We start from the raw sequence: 23,534 nt of genomic DNA, 5'->3' as shown, positions 1-23,534 counted from the left end.
ATCATGCACCATTTCTTCTAAATTTGTGTAGTACCTCCTTTGATTAGGGATTTTTTGGTGACCTGCAAAATCTCCAGGCTTCCCTTCATCTTCAGCTACTCACTTAGGTTAGCTTCCTATAGGGTAAACAGAGGTGGGCTCACTTTCATTTCAGGTTTTCTAAATACTGAGCTTAAGTCTTTCTTCAGAAGAGCCATCCCCCACAGCCATGGAGACACGGTCCAGGCTACTCCTACACTCAGCCTATTAGTAATCTCAGAGGCTGCTGCAGGTCAGTGCCAGGCACCAGCACGTTGTAGGAATGTGACTGATGTTACCAATTCATAACATTTCTTTTTTCTTCTTTTTTTTTTTTTAGATGGAGCTTTGCTCTTGTTGCCTAGGCTGGAGTGCAATGACACGATCTCAGCTCACTGCAACCTCCACCTCCTGGGTTCAAGTGATTCTCCTGCCTCAGCCTCCTAAGTAGTTGGGATTACAGGCATGCACCACCACATCCGACTAATTTTTGTATTTTTAGTAGAGATGGGGTTTCACCATATTGTTCAGGCTGGTCTCGAACTCCTGACCTCAAGTGATTCAACTGCCTCGGCCTCCCAAAGTGCTGGGATTACAGGTGTGAAACACCATAACATTTCTTTCCTTAAATTTGGATTTTCTTTCGGAGCAAACATAGGCACTGGTAAAATCATGGTAATTTGTAAGTAATGCCTTGTTACTAAAGCGGTGGTATTTCATCATCTCCCCCCATCCCCACGACCCTCTTCTTCTCTTTTTTCTCCAGTCTCTTTACTCTTCACACTTCCTAAGTCTTCGGAGTTTCTCAGCCACAAAAACTCCCCAAAGGGTGCGGCTTGCTCTTCTGCAGCTGACACAAGGACCCCTGCTGCCACCCTCATCTTCCTGATGCCATTTTCTCGGTGTTCACACAGCTCTTTCTGTGAGCTGTTCATTTTAACTAAAGCTGGACCCCATAGCTTATTTTTGTAGTGACCCCTGAACAACATGCCAACTATTAATATTTTGGCCCTGAATCTGATGTAAATCAATGTTGTGAATTTAATATTAAGCAAAAGCTTAATTGATGAAACTCCAGCTTGTTTTGTTGTTGCTGCTTTTACATAATACGTCAAACAGAGATGGTTCTGGGAAACCTAATGAAAATTGTGTGGCCATGGCACACCAGACAGTCACACAAATAAAAATACATTTGGAATGAAATTCTATTACAAGCCTCATCATAAATGAATCTTACATTAAATAAAGAGATAACATTTTCTGGGCCGGGTACGGTGGCTCACGCCTGTAATCCCAGCAAATTGGGAGGCTGAGGCGGGTAGATCACTTGAGATCAGGAGTTCGAGACCAGCCTGGCCAACATGGCGAAACCCCATCTCTACTAAAAAAAATACAAAAAAATTAGCTGGGTGTGGTGGTGTGCACCTGTAATCCCAGCTACTCGGGAGGCTGAGGCAGGAGAATCACTTGAACCCGGAGGCAGAGGTTGCAGTGAGCTGACACCGTGCCACTGCAATGCAGCCTGGGCGACAAAGTGAGACTCAAAAAAAAAAAAAAAAAAGATAATGTTTTCCAAGATTGCTCTGGTTGAAAAGAGCTGAACTGATCATGTGTGTTTATAAAAGTAGTAGCAATTTAGTACTTGCTTGTAAAAGAATTAAATCTTCCATCTGCCTGCTCAAATAAAATCATAGAGGAAGAAACTGGAAGAAATCAATATTTTCAAATACAAGAGAAAGAAAAACACTTAGGTTTAAAAATATATTAAATATACATGCAAATATATATTATATTAAATGATATTGGCAGACATATAATACTTTTTTGTTTTTTTGTTTTTTTTGAGATAAAGTCTCACTCTGTTGCCCAGGTTGGAGTGCAATGGCACGATCTTGGCTTCCTGCAACCTCCACCTCCCGGTTCAAGCAATTCTCCTGCCGCAGCTTCTTCAGTAGCTGGAATTACAGACACCTGCCACCACGCCCGGCTAATTTTTGTATTTTTAGTAGAGACGAGGTTTTGCCATGTTGGTCAGGCTGGTCTCGAACTCCTGACCTTAGGTGATCTGCCCACCTTGGCAAAAGTGCTGGGATTTTAGGTATGGGCCACTGCATCTGGCCAGTAGACATGTAATACTATGTAGTGATTATGTACATCTGTTTGTTGATATAGATTTTCATAACAGGTGAAGAAAGCAGGTTATAAAACTGCAGAGAAATATGCCATTTAAGTCAGACCACATATGTATGTGTAGGATTCATACGAAAGAATGAAAAGGTAGGCAAATATTCATCAAAAGAGAGGGGGATTAATGAAATTTCAAGCTTTCACTTCACGCTTTTCTTTAGCCTGCAGTATTACTTTTGTAATTAGAATAAGGCTACTTTAATATGATTTAGAAACTATAAAAAATACTACATGGATAGAGAATTCCTGCAAGGAGACTGGGATTAAAGTACACTTCTGTACTAAATAAAAAAAGACCAGGTCTTCCCTTTTAGGGTAGTCAATCCTGTAATTCCAGCACTTTGGGAGGACGAGGCCAGTCGTTCGAGACCAGCCTGGCCAACATGACGAAACCCTGTCTCTACTAAAAATACAAAAATTAGCTGGGTGTGGTGGCATGCACCTGTATTCTCGGCTACTCGGGAGGGTGAGGCAGGAGAATCACTTGAACCTGGGAGGAGGAGGTTGCAGTGAGCCAAGATCACACCTCTGCACTCTAGCCTGGGAGACACAGAGAGACTCAATCTAAAAAAAAAAAAAAAGAAAAGAAAAGAAAAAAAGATTAAATAATCAATGCACAGGACTCAACAGTAATAGCTCAAAACATAACTGACCTAGATTCTTTCAAATAGCAAGATCAGATTAATAATATTATAGCTGGATTTTATATTTTTCTCTTAAAATTCTTTGCCTGCTCAATTAAAGAAAGGATACATACCCAAAGAAAGCAAGATACGACGACTGTTTTTTTATATACAATTTTAAATCCCTATCATTTATTTAAAATCTAGACGTAGCTTTTATCTATTGAATTAAACTGCATACCATCAAAGAGGGTGTAATTCTTCAGTCAATAAATCTAATGGTGCAGGTCAGTGCCAGGCACGAGCAAGTTGTAGGAGGACGTTTGGTAGATAATTCCTTCCTGTACATTTTTATTCTAAAGAATGGTACCAAAACAGTGTTGGAAACTGAGGAAAAAAGCAAATATGGCATCCAAATGCTTTACAGAGGAGTACTTCCTAGTACTTTACAGAATTTTCCATTTGATTTTATGTTCAAACACATTAATTTCATGGTGTCTTACTTTCAGCAGGTTTCAGTCCTTGAGGAGCGCTTACTAGGATGGTAATTGTTTGATCAACAGATTAAGTAAATTGGAAGACTCTCCAAGTGAAAATTTAAAATTACCGCAGTTTTGGCCTGATGCTGATGTTAACCAGCAAGAACAGAATCTGAAACCAGATGAGCTGTTAGTACTGCTTTCTCTGTTTTACAGCCACAGTGACAGCAGTTCCCTGGCTTCTGGAAGGAGTGTTGGTCTATCCAAAAAATGTACTAACAGATATGTAAAGTAAGTTGCATCTCTAGCTTTGATTTTTTAAATCGAGATATTATATACCATACACTGAATTTTACCTCAATTCGATGGTTTTCGGTACATTCACAAGGTTGTGCAACCATCACTGCTATCTAATTCCAGACCATTTTCATTGCCCCCAAAGAAACTCGATACCCATTAGCAGTTAGTACCCATTTTCTTCTCCCCTCAGTTTCTGGCCACTAGCTACTTTCTGTCCCTAGGGATTTCTTATTCTGGACATTGCATGCTAATGGAATCATACATGTGATCTTTTGTGGCTGGCTCCTTTCATTTCATTTTCACGTCATAATGTTTTCAAGGTTCATCCATGTTGTGGCATGTGTCACTAACCCATTCCTCTTTATGGTTAAATAATATTCCATCATATGGATATACTAGATTTGATTCATCCATCCATCCATTGATGGGCACTTTTTGGCTATTATGAACATTCATGCACTAGTTTTTGTGTGGATGTGTTTTCAGTTTTCTTAAGTGCCTAGAAGTGGAATTACCAGCCATGTGGTAACTCTGTTTAACCTTCTGACGCACTGCCAGACTGAGCCAGTGTGCATAGTTCACACATTCCCACCAGTAATGTATGAAAGTTTTAATTTATCCATTCTTGTCAAGGCTTATTATTCTCCACCTATTTGTTTATAGCCATCTTAGTGTGTGTAAAATGGTATCTCATGGTTTTGATTTGCATTTTCCCAGTGACTAATTATGTTGAGATCTTTTCATGTGCTTTTGGACATTTGCATATCTTCTTTGGAAAAATGTGTATTCAAATCCTTTGACCATTTTTTCTTTGAATTTTTTTTTGAGTTGTAAGAATTCTTTATATATTCTAAATACTAGACCCTTATCAGACATATAATTTGGGACAATTTTTCCCATTCCGTGAGTTGTCTTTTCACTTTCTTGATAGTGTCCTTTAGGCACAGGTTTTTAATTTTAATGAAACACAATTTATCTATTTTTTCTTTGGTTGCTTGTGCTTTTGGTGTTATATCAAATAATCAAATGCTTAGTCAGATGTCATAAAGGTTTACATCTACATTTTCTTCTAAGAGTTTATTTTCATTCTAAGACCTATTTTCATTTAGGTCTGCCATCCATTTGCAGCAATTTTTGCCTATGGTATGAAATAGGAGTTCAATTTCATTGGTTCATATGGCTATCTCACTGGCACCATTTGTTTAAAAGATTATACATTCCGTCATTGATTTGTCTTGGCACCCTCATCAAAAATAAATTGACCATAGTGTAATGGTTGATTTCTGAGATCTCAATTCTATTCCATTGATCATGTGTTTATCCTTATGCCAGCATCACGTAGTCTTGATTATAGTAGCTTTGCAGTAAGTTTCGAAGTGGGAAGTGTGAATCTTACAACTTTTTCTTCAAGATTATTTTGCTATTCTGGGTCCCTTGCATTTCCGTATTACTTTAGGATCAGCTTGTCCATTTCTGCAAAGAGTGCAGCTGGTATTTTGATAGAAATTGTTGATCAATTTGGGGGGTATTGACATCTTAGCAATATTTTCTCCCAATCGTGAACATGAAATTTCTTTTTTTTTTTTTTTTTTTTTTTTTGAGACGGAGTCTCGCTCTCTCGCCCGGGCTGGAGTGCAGTGGCCGGATCTCAGCTCACTGCAAGCGCCATTCTCCTGCCTCAGCCTCCTGAGTAGCTGGAACTACAGGCGCTCGCCAGCTGTTTTTTGTATTTTTCAGTAGAGACGGGGTTTCACCGTGTTAGCCAGGATGGTCTCGTTCTCCTGACCTCGTGATCCGCCCGTCTCGCCTCCCAAAGTGCTGGGATTACAGGCTTGAGCCACCGCGCCCGGCCGAAATTTCTTTATATTTATTCAAATTATCTTTGGTTTTTAATGATGTTAAATCCAAGTATTCTTTGTGATGCTGTTGTAAATGGAAATTTTTGTGTTGTTCATTGCTAATGTATAAAAATCAATGATCTTTGTATATTAATCTTGTATCCTGCAACCTCATTGGACTTATTAGCTCTAGTAATATTTCGGTGTGAATCCCTTAATATTTTTTACATACAAGATCATGTCATCTGCAAATTGTTTTACTTCTTCCTTTCCAATTTGGATGCTTTTTATTTCATCTTGCCTACTGCTTTGGCTAGAACCTCCAGTACAAGGTTGAATAGAAGTGATGAGACAGAACATCCTTGTTTCATTTGTGATCTTTGGGCGGGGTGGGGGAAGGCTTACAGTATTTTGTGTCAACATATCAGCTATGAGTTTTTCATAGATGTCCTTTCTCAGGATGAAAAAGTCCATTTTTGGGTTTTTGAATGTTTTCATTTAAGAGTTTTGGATTTTGCCAAATATTAAATGCTTTTTCTATACGCATTGAGATGATCATGTTGTTTTTGTCCTTTATTCTAATAATATGGTGTACTACATTGATTTCTGTATGTTGAATTTTGAATTCCTGAGATAAACCTCACTTGCTTATGGTGTATATTCCTTTCTGTATGTTGCTGGATTTAGTTTCATTAGTATTTTGTTGAGGATTTTTGCATCTATATTGAGGGCTATTGGCCTGTAGTTGTTTTCTTTGCCTGATTTCTAATGTGGGTGATACTGAATTGGGAAGAGTATCCTCCTTTTCTGTTTTTTGGAAGAGTTTGTGAATAATTGGTGGTATTCTGTAAATGTTTGATAGAATTCACCAGTGAAGACATCTGCTCCTGGACTTTTCCCTGTGGGAAGTTTGTTGTTTTTAAGAGATGGGAGTCTCACTCTCACCTAGGCTGGAGTGCAGTGGTGTGACAATAGCTCACTGCAGCCTTGAACTTGTGGGCCTAAGGGATGCTTCCACCTCAGCCTCCCAAGGCGCTGGGACTACAGGTGTGCACCACCACACCTATTTTTTTTTAATTTATATATTTTTAGAGACAACGTCTCATTATGTTGCCCAGGCTGGTCTTAAACTCCTGGCCTAAAGCCATCCTTCTGCTTCAGCCTCCCAAGTAGTTGGCATTACGGGTGTTAGCCACCATGCCTGGCTGTGGGAATTTTTTGATTACTCATTAATTTAATCTCTTGTTTAGACTTACTTAAAGTTTTTATTTCTTCTTCAGTTTTGATAGTATATGTCTTTGTAGAAATTTGTCTGTGTCATCTAAGTTCCCTAATTTGTTGTCATATGAACTCTTATTTTTATTTCTGTAAGATTGGTAGTAATCTTTCATTCCTGACTTTGGTAATTTGTCTTCTCAATTTTTTTTTTTTTTTTTTTTTTTTTTCTAGGCTGGCTAAGGGTGTGTCAACTTTATTGACTTTTTCTAAGAATCAGCTTTTGGTTTGATTTTCTCTATTTTTCTTTCTATCCTCTATTTCATTTATTTTGATTCTAATCCATATTATTTCTTTGTTCCGCTTGCTTTACATTTAGTTTGCTAGCCTTTTCTGGTTTCTGAAGGTTTAGAGCTAGGTTATTGATTTGAAGCTTTTAACAGAGACATTTATAGCTATACACGGTCCTTTAAGTGATGGTTTAGCTGCATCTCATAAGTTCTGGTATGTTCTGTCATTTTCATTACTCTCTTAAGGGACTTTCCTTTTCCCTTGTGATTCTTTTCTTTGACCCATTGGTTAAAAGGAGTGTACTGTTTAATTTCCACATTTTTATAGGTTTCCCAAATATTCTTCCAATTTTTAATTTCATCCCACTGCAGTCAGAGAACATGTTTTGCATAATTTCAACTATTAAAATTATGCCTTCTTGATGGATTGTCCCTTTTATTATGTAATGTCTTTGTCTCTACCAACAATTTTTATCTTAAAGTCTGTCTGATGTTATATCCACTCAAGCTTTTTTCTTAAAGTTTACATGTATTTTTTTCATCCTTTTACTTTCAGCCTACTTGTGTCATTGAATCTAAAGTATAATAATAATAATTAATAAATAAATAAATTAATTAATTAATTTAAAAAATATTCTTACCTGCATCTGGAACAAAAGGAATTGTTAAAATAAATATGTAAAAGGAGAAAAAAAAAAAAACAGTGTTTCTTAGTGGGCAGCATATAGTTGGACCATGATTTTTATCCATTCTACCACCTTTGCCTTTTGAGTGTTTAATCCATTTATGCTTAATGCAATTATTGATAAGGTAGGGTTTAGTCTGCCTTTTTTTTTTTTTTTTTTCATCGAGACAAGGCCTCACTATGTTATCCATGTTGGCCTTTAACTCCCAGGCTCAAGCAATCCTCCTGCTTCAGCTTCCCAAAGTGCTGGGATTATAGGCATGAGCCACTGTGACCAGCCTTGTTGTTTTCTGTTTTTTTGTTCCTTTATTCCTCCATTACTTCCATGTCTTTTCTTAGCAGCTATTTTCTAGTGTACCATTTTCTTTGTTGTAACTTTTACTATATATTCTCTAGCTATTTTCTTAGTGTTTTCCCTGAGGATTATAACATTTCGATTTATAACTACCTAGTTTGGAATAATGCTAACTTCAACAGTATAGAAAAATTTTCTTCCTCTGTAACTCTTTTCCCTCCGCCTTCCTTTGTAATGTTGTCATACAAATTGTTTTTTCACTTTGTGCCCAGATTTTTAATTATTGTTTTATGCCGTTGCCTCAAATCAGATAGGAGGAAAATAAGTTACCAAAAATGCATTCGTACTGCCTTTTGTATTTACCAATATAGCTACCTTTACCAGTGCTATTTCTTCATGTGCATTTGAGTTACTATTATCTTTTCATTTCAGCCTTAAGTTCTCTGTTTATTATTTCTTGTAGAGCAAACTTGCTAATAAATTCTGTTTTTATCTGGGCATGACCTATTCATTTCTGAAGGATAGTTTTGCTGGAAATAGAATGCTTATTTGATAGTCATTCACTTTCAGCACTTGGAATACGTCATCTCACTGTTTTCTACACTCCATAGTTTCTGATGAAGATCCCTAGCACATGAGTCACTTCTCTCTTTGCTTACAAGATTCTTTGGACAGTGTGATTTTGTATCCAGGCATGAATCTCTGAGTTTATACTACTCAAGGTTCATTGAGCTTCTTGGGTATGTAAATCAATGCTTTTCATCACATTTCAGTTTTTGGCCATTATTTTTTCCCCAATATTCTACCTCTTTCTCTCCTCTCTTCTGGGACTCCAATTATGCATATATTGGTATGCATGATGGTGTGCCACAGGTCTCTGAGGCTCTATTCATTTTTCTTTATTCTTTTTTCTGTTTCTCAGACTAGATAAGAGTTCTTCTCATGAATTTTTCAATTCAGTTATTGTATTTTCAACTTCATGATTTATATTTGGTTCTTTTAAAAATAATTTTTCATTTTCTATTTAGTGAGACATTTTCATACTTTTAGTTCTTTACACATAATTTTTCTTTAGTTCTCTGAACCTACTTAAAATAGCCAATTTAAAGTATTCATCTAAAAATCCAATGTCTAGACTTTCTCAGGTGCAGTTTCTATTTTTTATTCCTCCCATATATGGAACATACTTTCTTCTTTATGTGTCTCATAATTTTTCTGTGGAAAACTGGACATTTCAAAGAACAATGTGGCAACTCTGGAAATCATACTTACCTTTTTATCTCCTTGCTAAGGGTTTGATGTACTTGCTGAGTTTTTGGCTCGTTTAGTGACTATTCTGAACTAATTAGGTAAAGTCTATATTCTTTATAGTGCATGGACACTGAAGTCTCTGCTAGGGTCGTTTAGTGGTCAGCTAATGATTGGACAGAAATTTCCCTAAACATTACCAAGGGAGTTTTCTTACTGTGCTACGTCTCCAAGTCTGTACTAAGGGCTCTGGGTGCCTGTTGGGGCACCCCTTCAACACTGAGCCAGGAAGGCGACAGGAAGGAAGCTGCCTTTGGCCTCACTTTCTGCTTGTGTGTCAAAGTCAACCTACGGTGACAGCTCAAGATATTCTTAAGTCTTTCCTGAGCAGGAGTATAACCCTTGGCATATGCAAAGCTCTATACATACACATGACCATCTAAATTCCTAAGAATACCAGAACTTTTTGAGGTCCTTATGGACATCTCATTCCCTAGCTTTTCCTTTTACGTTTTTGGTTAGCCTATTGTCTGCTCCAAGGGTTGGCCACCACTTGAGGCAACCACAAAATTAACCAATTGCCTCTGAGTCTTTCTTGATTAACGTCCCTGGGAAAAAGGCTTTTCACACCTGGCAAGCTCCAATCTGGTAAAATAAAGACAGTCTTGCAAATGAGGTCTTCCAGGGACCTGCCTGACAGGTCAAATAATGACAATTCTCTGGGAATGAGGCTTTAAAGGAGTTCTAAGTCCATTCTGCCCCCTCTAGTGGCTTCCAGGCTGCTACTTTTCACCTTCATTGTATACTGTTGGTTTTCAAGGATACAACAGAGATGGAAGGGGGAAATACCTCGTTGTTCATACCGAGATTCAATCATTTCTCTTGAATAAATACTCCACCATTGACATTCTGAGCATTCACATGGTTCAAGCTCAATTATTCTATAAACTGCAGTAACTGAGAGAGGCAACCAAACTGGATGAAGTATGAGTTTTTAGCCACACTCCAAATGAATGTTGCCATAATTTTTCAGAGGCCTGGACAATCCTTTCATTATGTATCTATTTTAAAAATCTTGGATCATTAAGACTCAAAAATCACCATAAGAAACAAAACCTGATATTCTTTAACACAGGTAGCAACGATAATCCACACTTGTTGAGTGGGAAAAAACCCGGCTAACCCTTGAAAGTCTCTTAATTACATATAGAAATAATCTCCGAATGCTACGCCTTCTGCCCAGCCACCACACTGGCTGCTATACTTTCCGTCTCCAAAGTACAATGGGACCACACATACAGTCATGCTTCAAAGGCTGTGAAGCAAGCTCTTTTCCTGACCAAGAATATCAGTCACTTGGCTATGATCAATCCCTTTCCTAGAGACACCGGCATCACTTTCAGATCTATTAGCTGATGACACGGGAAGGTAGTTCCTCCCTGTAGGCACAGTGAGACTTGAACGATGTTTTTTTTGTTTTTGTTTTTGTTTTTTTGAGACGGAGTCTCACTCTGTTGCCCAGGCTGGATTGTAATGGTGTGATCTCAGCTCACTGCCACCTCTGCGTGACGGGTTCAAGCAATTCTCCTGCCTCAGCCTCCCGAGTAACTGGGACTACAGGTGTGCGCCACTATGCCTAGCTAATTTTTTGTATCTTTAGTAGAGACGGGGTTTCACCATGCTGGTCAGGCTGGTCTCAAACTCCTGACCTCAGGTGATCTGCCGTCCTCGGCCTCCCAAAGTGCTGGGATTACAGGAGTGAGCCACCGCTGAGACTTGATTTTTAGACAGACATAGAGCTATTTCAAAATACAAACTTTATAAAAACCCCCTTTGTTTGAAGCACAGACAAGATATTCACTGAGTTTCTGGGAAAATGTATGAGAACTTCAAGAGGAGCAAGCAGGAGTGAATGAAAACCACAAAAATGAAGGCATAATAAAATGAGCAGGGTAATGTAAGGATCCATTTAAAGAGTCTTGAAGAGAGTGTGTTTATGAGTCTGTGAAATGAATTTACATCTCAATTTTTAATTGTATCAGGTTGCATTAGTGTTGGTCCAGTTAGAAATCCATGTTCATAAATCATCATAATACAAATGTTTTGATTTATGCTGAGGCAATGTATTAAGTACTTTATAGCAAAGATTCGAATTTCTGATTTTTCATTCAGGAAAGAGAAACAACTTTACTACTAATAATTTTAAAAACTGGCTTTGAAAGTCCCCAGAGACTACAAAATAGTTATGTATTTTAGAGAAAATTATACGCAGAGCCTCATAAGCCAACTGGTGTTGAAGCCTTTTTTTTCCCTAGACTGTAAAGATTTTAATTTGTAATGCTCAATGTAAAACAGGAGTGAGATGTACATTACACTAGTCAGACAAGCTGGAGTGTGAAAGGTCTTAGTGAAGCACAGTGACCAAAAGATATTTAATGTACACCTCACTTTTCCATAAGAGAAGGGCCAGGTAACAAAGAAGTACATCACTCTTATCCGTTAGCCGGAGTGGATCCTCCGCCCAGGCCAGGGCTCTTTTGAATAGGGATCATTTAATTATTATGTATTTTAAGAGTGTGCTCAAAACATGTATTAACTGAAGATGCAGCATTTCATCCATACAATGTTATGTAATTAAGGTTTCTGGTATGATAACAATTGGACATACTGATGAATACTGATAGGGTAATCCACTAAAATGGGCCCCCTTTGCACTACATCATATGAAGGCCTATGCTCATGAGGCTATCCTGGACTTTAAAATTTACCACTAACCACACGAGAGCTCACTGAAGTAAACTTACCTGAACAGAGATACTTTCCAAGTAGCTCACTTTTTTTGCATTACTATTATTGTGTGAAATACTTTTCTACCTAGCGTAACTGTTGCTCCAGAAAACAACATATATAGTAACTTCAGACTTGCTTTTCTGCAAAGTTTTGGACACAATTCAAAAATACAGCATGTAGGCAAATTTTCCCCAGTTGATAACACTCCTTTATAATATCAAAAGATTAAGAATGACATCGATGAATCCAGCATAAAATTTCCACAATGAACAGCACCAGGGAAACCATTTAAGTTCCACTTCTCATCAATTAAGTTCAGGTGCTATACCCAAGGATTAAGGTTGAGACTGCCCAAAGGTTGTCTGCCCAGCCCACTGCTGTTGTTTAACACACCGTAGTTAGGTAGAGAAAGAATGCTTGGATTATAAGCATCTTTGTAAAATTTCAAACAAGGTAAAACTAATGTATTACCTTATCACAATGAGAGTCCTGAATACCAAGTTAGCACATTTCATAGCTCCATTCCATGACATATGATTGTAGAGGATGAAATAGAAAAATGTAGCAAGACATTTACTGTCACTTAAATGACAGGTAGCAGTCACTTAGGCCTGAAGCACAATTGTGAAGTTTCATGCCACATTTTCACCGGCTAACTTATATGCATGTAGAGGTTATGTTAAAACTTCAGTTATTCCAAAGGATGAAAGTGTTACATTTTGATACAGATCTTCAGTTCCTATTTTACTATAAGCCTTTGAAATGTTAAGGCTGAATAGACCAAGTTATGAAAAGGGACAAGAGGAAGTAAGAACAGTGCAGATACAGTGGGAACACATGGTAACTTTCTGCCTTCTCCATTCTACGTGGATGGTGTGCTTTCCGGGCAGCAGGTGGTGTGACTGTAAAAAGATCACACATTTGTCAGTAACTATGTAGGATTTTTGGCACTGTTAGAGCGTAGCATTATAAAGTCAGGGCGGCTAATAAAAATTCCATCAACCAAATTTTTGATAAGTCTGAAATTTAAAAAATATAATTTTTCTACCAAGAAAATCCTTAGTTCTCCATTCAGCCCTGCCTTTTAGAAAACTTACATCATTAAAAAACATTTTAAAAAAAGAATCACTTCACAGCAACCAGATGAACATCTGGCAGCAAAGCAACATTAAAATGCCATCCTTTGAAAGGAAGAGCAAATACGTGACTCCTTCATGAAGAGCAGTTCTTTCTGGCAGGGTGGAGGCTCACAGACTTTCTGTTTATGGACTTTTGCAGAAGTCCAAGGCTGAATTTGGACCTGCTTTTCCTGTATTTTCTCAGTTGCATCTGGACAGTATGCTAAGTATACAAGAAACGAGGGTCAAAATGAAGACAATGTCATGCATCAGGTGACCAAGTAAATGTGCACAGCTTGTACTTAGAATCATCCTGTTAAAAACTAGTAGTGGAAGTAGCTGAAGCCTGTCTTTCATGTGTGACAAAAATATTTCAAAGTCAGTATAAACTTAATCATAAACCCATCAAAAAAGAACACTGAGGTCTTATTTCAATGTGTGTTTTCTCCCCCCTTTCTCATTGTATGGAAACTGTTTATATTGAGAAAGAAAAAAAAATCAGATCCTGTAAAGCTTCAAATATTCCTCAAATTCTTCTCATATAAAAAAAACTTATCAGAAAAATAAAAAATTTCAAAATCATTTTTCTGCAAACATTTTTAAAAAATAAGAAGTGTATTTTATTACAATCTACATTTTTGTTTTTAAAATCCCTCACAAAAGTCTGTTGCTACATTGTAAAACTTATAAACAAGGCTGGAACTTCCAGAGGGTGTGTGCTCTGGGATCCTCACTGAGCCTCCATGGGAGCCTCACTTTGCCGCCAACTCAGGCACCCTACCCTGCTACTCAAGACCATTGAGGCCATGGGGTTTTCTGAAACTCCTCAAAAACTAACAAGTTTCCATTGGAGACACTGTGGAAAATATGCTCTCAGGGAAATAACTCTCTGGGGAAAACAAGGGAGAGGAGAGGAAGCATCATTGAAGGTATGCGTGTTCAAAAGGGAATCTGGCTAGATTATCAAATCACTGTTCTCCAGGCACCTGAAACTTGCTTTAAATTAGATTTGGGGAGGCCCATCAATCTAAATGGTTTGTGTAAAAGACACACTCACATAAAAAGGAAAAACACAGAAGACAAATGGGTCCTTAATTTGGGGGATATATTCCAACTTGGGGGAAGGGTGAAGGCATTTTAGCTCTGAAGCTCAATCACGACATTTCCAGAGAGTTCTGCAGTGCCCCCGCATTGGACAGGACAGAATGGAAGAGTGTGCTGGACTGGCTGGATTCCCCAGTGTCAAGCTGGCAGCGCTCCTGAGGCTCTTGAGTGTTTATCAACTCAGCAGGTCAAAAGTCTGCAGACACTGGGTGGAGCAGCAGTAAGCCACAAAACTAACAGTTGTCCTCCTGGAAGGGGAAAAGGAGAGAAGAACACTGTGAGTTCAAGATTAAAGTCTCTGATTCTTTCTGTTGAAAACTGTCTCTTTTTTTTTCTTTGTTAAAATGGAGGATTAGCCATGGTCGACAAACTGCATAATAGAAATTTAAATTTCCTTTTAAAACTGAGCACTGGAATCAGGTGAAATATATACATGTGAATGTTCATTTTAATAGCAGTGTTCAGAGGATATACTATCCCTAAAGCAGAAACTAAGAAAAAAAAAAAATCTTTTCCACTTTACGTTTTGAATTCTGCTTACTAGAACCAACAGTGCAATCACAGAATTTGAAGTCCATTATAAAAATCATGTAACAGAAAATGTCACCAATTTAGCCAGAACACATATATACCAGAGCTTAACAACATAATTTTAAGGAATTTATCCTACAAATATATGTATACACATAGATTGCTCATAGAGGTCATTTCAGAATCTGAATAATACAGTTCAAAGGTCTTCCCACATATCAGAGGTTTGGGCACCTTTGTGCAGTGAGTCACAAACTCCAGGGGGCCTCCGACTCACTCTGGACAGTTTCAGCTGCTAGATGCCTTGTTTTCCTGCCAAAAGTGCTATCCTCTGGTAAGGGAAGAACAGTCTCTTGTTGTTTCTACAAGACCCCCTGTGCTAATTGTCTTCTATTTCCTCACCCCCAACACAGTCCGCCTTTCTCTGTGGCCCAGGAAGGGGACCTCTGTAGACTTTACCAGCAAAGCTGCCTCAACTCCAGCTTCTGGTTAGGCCAGTGGGAGGCACCAGCAGGAGGCACCAGCAGGGGGCTGAAGGACAGGAAGAGGGAAAGTTGAGTATTTCCACCCCACTTCCTCTCTACCTCTGGGACTGGAGATTCTATCAGGCAGGCCCCCTTTGCCACTTCTAGTTCTTGCCAGGCTCCAGAGCTCCCTTTGCCCTTCAGGCCCAAGGATTAAGCACGGTAAGGGCTTCCTAATGCTGTGAGTCCCTGTGTGCCTCATTATCCTTCTGGATGCTCTGCACCCTGCCCAAACTTCAGCCAATTGTCCTTCTTCATTGATTTCTCTTCAAAGTCTCAGCCAAATGTGCATTTTGTTTTTCAGCCCTGATGAATACAGTATGTGTTATGAGAAGTGGCCTAACAAAGCAGCTCATCCAAGTGACATTCTGAGGTTGGGCTGGTGAGTACATGAATGGCTTTCTTACTAGGGAGAAGTGGGACCCTGCTAATCTGTAGCATGTGGTGGCATCGCAGTTACTCAAATATCACTGGAACAGAAGGTAACAGGAGGGCAAGGCATTGGGACAGCAAGTGGCTGTGGCACTTGATTGCTATGGCATCATGGTGATTCCAAGTTTGTGGGGTGAGATGACTTCTTTTGACTGTGCTGAAGAGATTCCGAAAAGAAAATGATAAGCTTAGTCCTTGAGATCTCAACTCAAAGCATGGGTAGAGAATCAGAAAGTTTTTATGGTGGCCTTAAGTGAATCCTTATTTTATGAACCTGCAAGGGACATGGCTGAAGCTAAATGTAGAGGTTTCAGGATCACATGCCAGATAAAGATATATTTATGCTAAGTCTCTTACGCTAAGGTAAAAGATGCTGTTGGGAAAGAGTGGGAACTTGAGACTTAATATGGGAGCCTCTAGACAGGCACAAATCTAAGAGCCTTGACTCTCTAGCACCTCTAAACATTTCTTCATATCAGAAACAGATCTTTCCACCTTCTACGAAAACTAGCATTCCCTTGGATACAAATGTTTCAATGGCTTCCTCTGTGGTGGTTATCTAAAAACTTTTCAGGACCCACCACCATCAATACTCATCGCCTCTAGGGCCAAAAAGGGTAAAATCCTAGCATGATCCAGAGATCACTGCAAGGTCTACTCCTGGAGGAAATCATGTACATGCTGACGGAGTTGCAGGATCTTGTCAAACTATATTAGCAGGAACCTGGAGGGCACACATGGAAATGGATTCTAAGTACATTAGCCAGCAAGAATGAATGTAAGATTGGATCAGGCCAACAGGGGTACTTCACCTATACCTCAGAATATGATACATTAAGCACCTGGGAGTGGTTAACAAAAGGCTTGACTCATTGGAGGCCAACAGCCGATGAGACAGCTGTGCTAGACTCCCCTTGCAGATTCTAGAGGGAGGATAAATGGAAATGCAGAGAGGACCCAAGGTGGCGGATCCTGCTCAGCCACCTCCTGAAAATCTCCAGGAGGGCCAAGAAGTCTTTTCTTCCCTAAGGCTAAATATATTTGCAAGGGGGAATACAAACTGGAAGTAGCAAGCACCCTTGATGCCTCAATAGATACATGATTATCAGAGGTGAGAGAGAAATCCTGCAAGAGTTCACATGCCTGCTACATCAGTGCAGTTTCAAATGGAAAAGAAGAGTTATATCCAGAACTGCCCACTACAGAGAAACAGATACACACTTGGTGGATCCCTCTGGATTTTGGGAGAAAATATATTTCAGTGGGAACTTCTGGTTCCACCAAGATGGGGTAGGCCCCATTCTTCCCAGGTCTTCTCCACTACACCTGAAACACTCTGAACAAAATACAACAAATAAGCACAGGCAAGCTCTGAAAGGGAGAATGAAGGCAGACAGCCCAGGGACAGAGGGACTTGAGGAACAACGCAGTGCTGGCGAGTTCCCTGGGTACCTTATTGCTCTCTATATCTTAAATAGAATGCTGTAGAAACCTCCAATCCAGAACCAGTAACATGCCCAGATGAAATTGGATCCAAGTAAAGTAAGCCAAAGGCCAGGGATAGGAAAATCTACAGAGACAGAAAGTAGATAAGCAGTTGCCTAGAGCTAGATATGATGGGGATAGAGGGACAGGGGCAAGAGCTAAATGTTCAGGGTTTCCCTTAGGGTGAGAAAATGTTCTGAAATGGATTAGGGTGAGGGTTGCACATATCACTGAATGTACTAAGAAACACTGAATTGTATACTTTAAATGGATGAAACTATATGATATGTGAATTATCTCAATAAAGCTGTTAAGAAATAATAGAGATGAAAGGAGAAATAGATAAATCCATAAATAGAGTTGGGGACTTCAATACTTTACTCTCAGCGACTGATAGAATTACTAGATAGAAAATTAGTACAAGTACAGAAAAACTGAACAACACAATAAAAAAAAAATCTGACATATACAGAATACTATCCAACAGTGGCAGAATATACGTTGTTTTTCTCAAATGCCCATGGACCATATACCAAGTCACAGCTGAAATCTGCCTACCTGGACAGAGCTGCTAGAGCCATAAACTGGTAGGAACACTTAAATGAGAATGTTTACAAAATGTGGGCAAAAAACCACACCTTAAAAAATTTAAAAGATATCATACAAATTATGTTCTCAAACTACAAGGGAATTAAACTAGAAATAATAAAAGATAGCTGGAAAATTCCTAGATATTTGGAAATTAAACAACTTAATTCTAAATATTTAGGTGAAAAAAGAAATCTGAAGAGAAATAAAACAAATTTTCAACTAAATGAAAATGAAATACAAGTCATCAAAAAGTAACAGGATGCAGCCAAAGCAGTACTTAAAGGGAAACTTAGAGTACTAAACACACATGTTAGAAAAGAAAGGTCTAAAATTAATAACTCATATTTCTACCAGGAAACTACAGAATGAAGAACAATTTAAGTTTAAAGCAAGGGGAAAAATCATAGAGTATGTTCTTTGACTATAATAGAATCAAACTAGAAACCAATAACAAAAAAACAAGAGGAAAATCTTCAAACATATAGAAATTAAACACCACAGTTCTTTGACCCATGGATCAAATGACCACACTTTCGCAGGTCAAAAGGAAATATCAAAGGAACTTAAAACATACACAAACTGAACGAAGATGAAAATACGATTCAAAAATCAAAGATTTTGGTACATAGCTAGAAGACAGCAGTGCTGAGGAAAATTTATATCACTAAATGCTTACATTACAAAGAAGCTTAGATTATTGATTTGAGACTTTTCCTCTTTTCTAATGTAAGTACTTAGTGCTATAAATGTCCTCTTTTAGCTTTTAAAAACCTAAAAAAAGAAAATAAGCCCAAAGCAAGCAGAATAATACCAAATAATGAGGAGAAACCAATGAAATCAACCACTAGGATTATGAATAACAATAAAACTGATAAATCTTGAGCAAGACTGACAAAGATAAAAAGAGAGAACACACGAATTAATATTAGAAATGAAGCAGATGATATCACCACAGATCCTACAGCCATTAAAAAGATGTATAGGAATACCAGGGACAACTGTATACTAATAAATCTGACAACTTACAAGAAACAGTCTAGTGTCTAGAAAACTACAAACTACCAAAACTCAACTGTGATGAAATAGACAACCTAAATAGTCCTACAACCATTAAATAAATTGAATTTATAATTTAAAAAAGAAAACAAATTTCCCTGCCCAGATGGTTTCACTGAAGAATTCTAACAAAGAGTAAAAAAATAAATTTTTGAAAAGTTTTACACAATTTCTTCAGGAAAAAACAGAAGAAGAGGAACACTTCCTAACTCATTTAATGAGGCCAGTATTATCCTGACTCCAGAACCAGACAAGGATAATACAAAAACAGAAAATTACAGACCAACATCTTTCATGAACAAAGATTTTAAAATCTTCAACAAAGTATTAACAAATTAAAGAAATGTACAAAAAGAATTAGACATCATGATCAAGTGGGAGTTATTCCAGGCATGTGAGGCTAGTTCAATATTTGATAGTCAGTATCACCCACCACATCAACAGGCAAAAGAAAAACCATATGATTATATCAATGGACTCAGAAGAAGCATTTAACAAAATAGAACACTTTTTCATGATTAAAACTCTCAGCAAACTACATAGAGAGGAAATCTTCCTTAATTTAATAAAGAGAACATACCAAAAACCCATACTTATCAGTAGGGTTAACACATTATACTTAAGAGATTATATTATACTTAACACATTATATATATTATTATAGTTAATACATTATACTTAACAGTGAAAGGCTGAGTATTTTCCCTTTAAGATTGAGAACAAGGCAGCTGGGCGCGGTGGCTCACGCCTGTAAACCCAGCACTTTGGGAGGCGGAGGCAGGCAGATCACGAGGTCAGGTGATCGAGACCATCCTGGCTAACATGGTGAAACCCCATCTCTACTAAAACTACAAAAAAATTTAGCCAGGTGTGGTGGCAGGCACCTGTGGTCCCAGCTACTTGGGAGGCTGAGGCAGGAGAATGGTGTGAACCCAGGAGGCAGAACTTGCAGTGAGCTGAGATCACGCCACTGCACTCCAGCCTGGGTGACAGAGCGAGACTCTGTCTCAAAAAAAAAAAAAAAAAAAAAGATTGGTAACAAGACAACAACGCAAGGATGTCTATTTTCACAACCTTAGTCAGCACAGTACTTGAAGTTCTAACCACTGCAATAAGGCAAGAAAAAGAAATAAAGGCATACAGATTGGAAGGGAAGAAATAAAACCACTCCTTAGCAGACAGCATGACATGATTTTCTATACAGAAAATCCCAAGACATCTACAAAAAATACTCCTAGAACTAAAGTGCCAGTTCGGCAAGCCTGCCACATATACAATCAAAATATGAAAATGAACAACATTCCCATATGCTAACAATGAACATATGGAAATTGAAATTTTAAAACACAGTATCATGTATAAGCACACAAAAAAGTGAAATATTTTGATATAAACTTAGGAAAACGTTTAATGGTATGTAGGCTGAAAATTATAAGATGCTGATGAAAGAAGTAAAAGACCTAAATAAATGGAAAAACACATCATGTTCATGCATTAGAAGACTCAACATAGTATATATGTCAACTGTCTCCAGATTAATCTATAAAATTAAAGTAATTCTTATGAAAATCTCAACAAGGCTTTTTGGAGACAAAGATAAATTTATTCTAAAATTCAGTGGAAAAGTGTAGGGCCTAGAATAGCTAAAACAATCCTGAAAGGGAAAAGTGAAGTGGAAGTATCACTCAACCTGATATTAAGGCCTACCATAATCTAACTATAGTAATTAAGACAGTTTGCTATTGACTAAGAGATAGACATAGATCAAGTGAATGGAACAGAGAATTATAATATAATTATATTAACATGTAATTATATAGGCTTCATGACCTTGGGGGAGGTAAAGATTTCTTAGAACACAAAAAGCATTACTATAAAATTGAAATGGATTAATTTAACTTCATCAAAACAGAAGACTTGTTTTCAAATGACATCTTTAGGAAAGCAAAAAGGCAAGCATCACTTTTGAATTTTTTTTCTTAACTGAAGAAATTATGTGAATTTTGAGTTATTAGATACTTTTGCATTACCTCTAATTTTAAAAAATTGAAGTTGGTTGGGTAATGGTTAATGGGTACAAAAAATAATCAGAAAGAATGAATAAGACCTACTATTTGATAGCACAACAGGGTGACTACAGTCAGTAATTTAATTGTGCATTTTAAAGTAACTAAAATTGTATAACTGCATTGTTAGTAATACAAAGAATAAATGCTTGAGGGAATGTGATTTTCATGATGTGATTATTATGTATTGCATGCCTGTATCAAACATCTCATGTACCCCATAAATATATCTACTATGTACTGACAAAAATTAGAAATGAAAAAAATTTTTAAATAATTTTTTTAAATGAAGTTGGTTAGAACCCTAGTTCCAATAATTTTTATGCTATACCAGGATGTATACATTTGAATAAATCAAATTGAAAAGAACCACAGACACAAAAGGTGTATTTTGGGGGATTAGTTGATTAAACTTAACACAGGGATCAAAAGATAATTATGTTAAATGCAAATCATTGATACTAGGGATACATTTCATACCACAGCCATTTAGTTTTTAAAAATAAAGCTCCTCATATGGTTTAGCTGCATACCCACCCAAATATCATCTTGAATTGTAATTCCCATAATCCCCATGTGTCGCGGGAAGGACCCAGTGGGAGGTAATTAAATCATGGGGGGGGCGGTTACCCCCATGCTCCTGTTTGCATGACAGTGAGTGAGTTCTCATGAGATCTGATGGTTTTATAAGTGTCCTTTCCCTCTTTGCTCAGTAACTGTCTCTCGCTGCCACGTGAAGAAGGCCATGCTTGCTTCCCCTTGAGCCATGATTGTAAGTTTCCTGAGGCCTCCTCAGCCATGTGGAAGTGTGAGTCAATTAAACCTCTTTCCTTTATAAATTACCCAGTCTTGGGTATTTCTTCATAGCAGCATGAGAACGAACTAAAACAGCTCCCAAGCAAAACCATTCAATTCCATGAAGATACGGGATTTACACTCGTTAAAGGATAATGTCCTTTGGATCATCATTAACTCCTTATGAAGCTCATGGGGGTGGAGTGAGTAACCTGGAGTGTCATATTTGTGCAACAAATAAATCCCAAGGCTGTGTACTTATTTGCTTTTGGGAGACTCATCTAATAACATATTGTATCTGTTTGTTGTATTAATAATCTGAGTTATTACAAGTACACCAACAAATCTGCTGCCTTAAGAATGGATTCATGTTGGTTAAGTCCTTTAAAATCCACAACTGTGGCACCAGAGACATCAGAGGTCTGGGGAAACACTTTGAGCTGAGCAATAAGCTCTACAGTTAAGAAAAAGATGCTGATAAATTCTACAAAGAACATCAGACATGACATTTGTTGCTTTAGAATCTCTGAGCATATTTACAGGCAAGGCAGAAGAAAGAGCATTTCAGCTTGGTTTTAAAATACAGAAATACCACTATTCCTTAAAAGAACGAATCACAATGCTGTTGGCACATATTGGAGCCCACAAAAATCATAAGAAATGTGGGATTTCTTCTGCAAATATGTTTCCTGATTAAAAACATAAAGCATATATTTGACTCATACAGAAAGTCAAGCCAAAAGAAAAAAAAATATTTATAAGACAAAGTTAAAATCCTGAGCTTGTGTACATATTAACTTACTCAAGAATTATCTAATAACATATTGTATCTGCTTGTTGCATTTATGTTCGTAGTGACTGTCTCTCATGGGAAGATTCTGGGTGCAGAAACAGAAACAGAAATGTCAAGCAGATTTCTTTCTTGATTGTGTCCTTGCCCTAGACATTAGGAATGAGATATGTATGAGAAAAGAATCAGGTGGTGGGGTCAAAGCAGAATTGTCAGTATCTACTGCAGAGCATGGCCCATGACAGATGGTCAACAAATAATTTTTGAATGTTACAAGGAGGAAGAAACAGTTAAGAACAATTTACTTAAATTTTTGAAGACTATTTCACTTGTGGGAAATTTCATAAGTCACCTTAAGAGGGTGCCAATGAATAGGCTTCTGCCAAAAGGAAAAAAAAAATTCCCAAAATGAGTATGCAAATAATGTTGGTATGACTGATATTACTTGGCTTCAAAGAAGCAATAGCCACAAAAAGCAAGGGTAAGGAAATGTGAAACATTTCATAAGTGATGAAACCAGATAAGAATTATGTAAAAGAGCTTATTTTAAAAATAAACTACTAGTGAGTGAAAGAAGGGAGTATTAGTTCTTCTGAAAGACAAAGGGAAACTTTAAGACCAAGTCAGTTTTGCAGGCCCTCTAACAAACAGGTCTCCATCTCAAGGCACAGCAATCACTCAGACACGTGGCACTCTCATAGAATCACTCTGGCCCAGATGACCAAGAATTCCTGAAAGAACCAAGCTGTGCAAATCTGAGCTTGAAAGTGGCCTGACTGAAGCCCATGGCGTCCTCACCTACCACAGCGCCCGGCTGGCAGTAGGTGCTCAAACTGTGTTTGCTGACCGACTGGATAAATTAATAAACAAGAGGATGAGTCTTTTGAGTTACTTGGAAGTAATTTGAAAATTTTTTTTACAAGAAGCCATTGGCATACTAATGTTTTGTTTTTGTTTTTGTTTTTGAGACAGACTCTTGCTCTGTCACCCAGGCTGGAGTGCAGTGGCACGATCTCAGCTCACTGCAACCTCTGCCTCCCGGGTTCAAGCAATTCTCCTGCCTCAGCCTCCCAG

General features: G+C 37.8%; 1 protein-coding gene across 4 annotated transcripts in view; it reads right to left on the bottom strand.

Moving 5' to 3' along the window:
• Positions 1–14,161: 14,161 nt before the first annotated feature.
• The window catches only part of LRRC28 (leucine rich repeat containing 28), a 135,676-nt gene continuing 126,303 nt past the window's right edge, over positions 14,162–23,534 (bottom strand). For 3 of the 4 annotated variants that reach the window (XM_025391230.1, XM_025391231.1, XM_025391229.1), the window contains one exon: positions 14,173–14,438. In XM_025391230.1, coding sequence (XP_025247015.1) covers positions 14,371–14,438 — 68 coding nt within the window. In that variant the 3' untranslated portion in view covers positions 14,173–14,370. Of the gene's footprint in view, positions 14,439–23,534 lie in introns of all 4 variants that reach the window. The other variant, XM_025391228.1, reaches the window with a different exon arrangement.

The sequence above is a fragment of the Theropithecus gelada genome, chromosome 7b, assembly GCF_003255815.1.
Source record: "Theropithecus gelada isolate Dixy chromosome 7b, Tgel_1.0, whole genome shotgun sequence".
Classification (NCBI taxonomy): domain Eukaryota; kingdom Metazoa; phylum Chordata; class Mammalia; order Primates; family Cercopithecidae; genus Theropithecus; species Theropithecus gelada.
The sequence above is the reverse complement of the archived record's forward strand: the minus strand, read 5'-3'. Positions and strand labels throughout refer to the sequence as shown.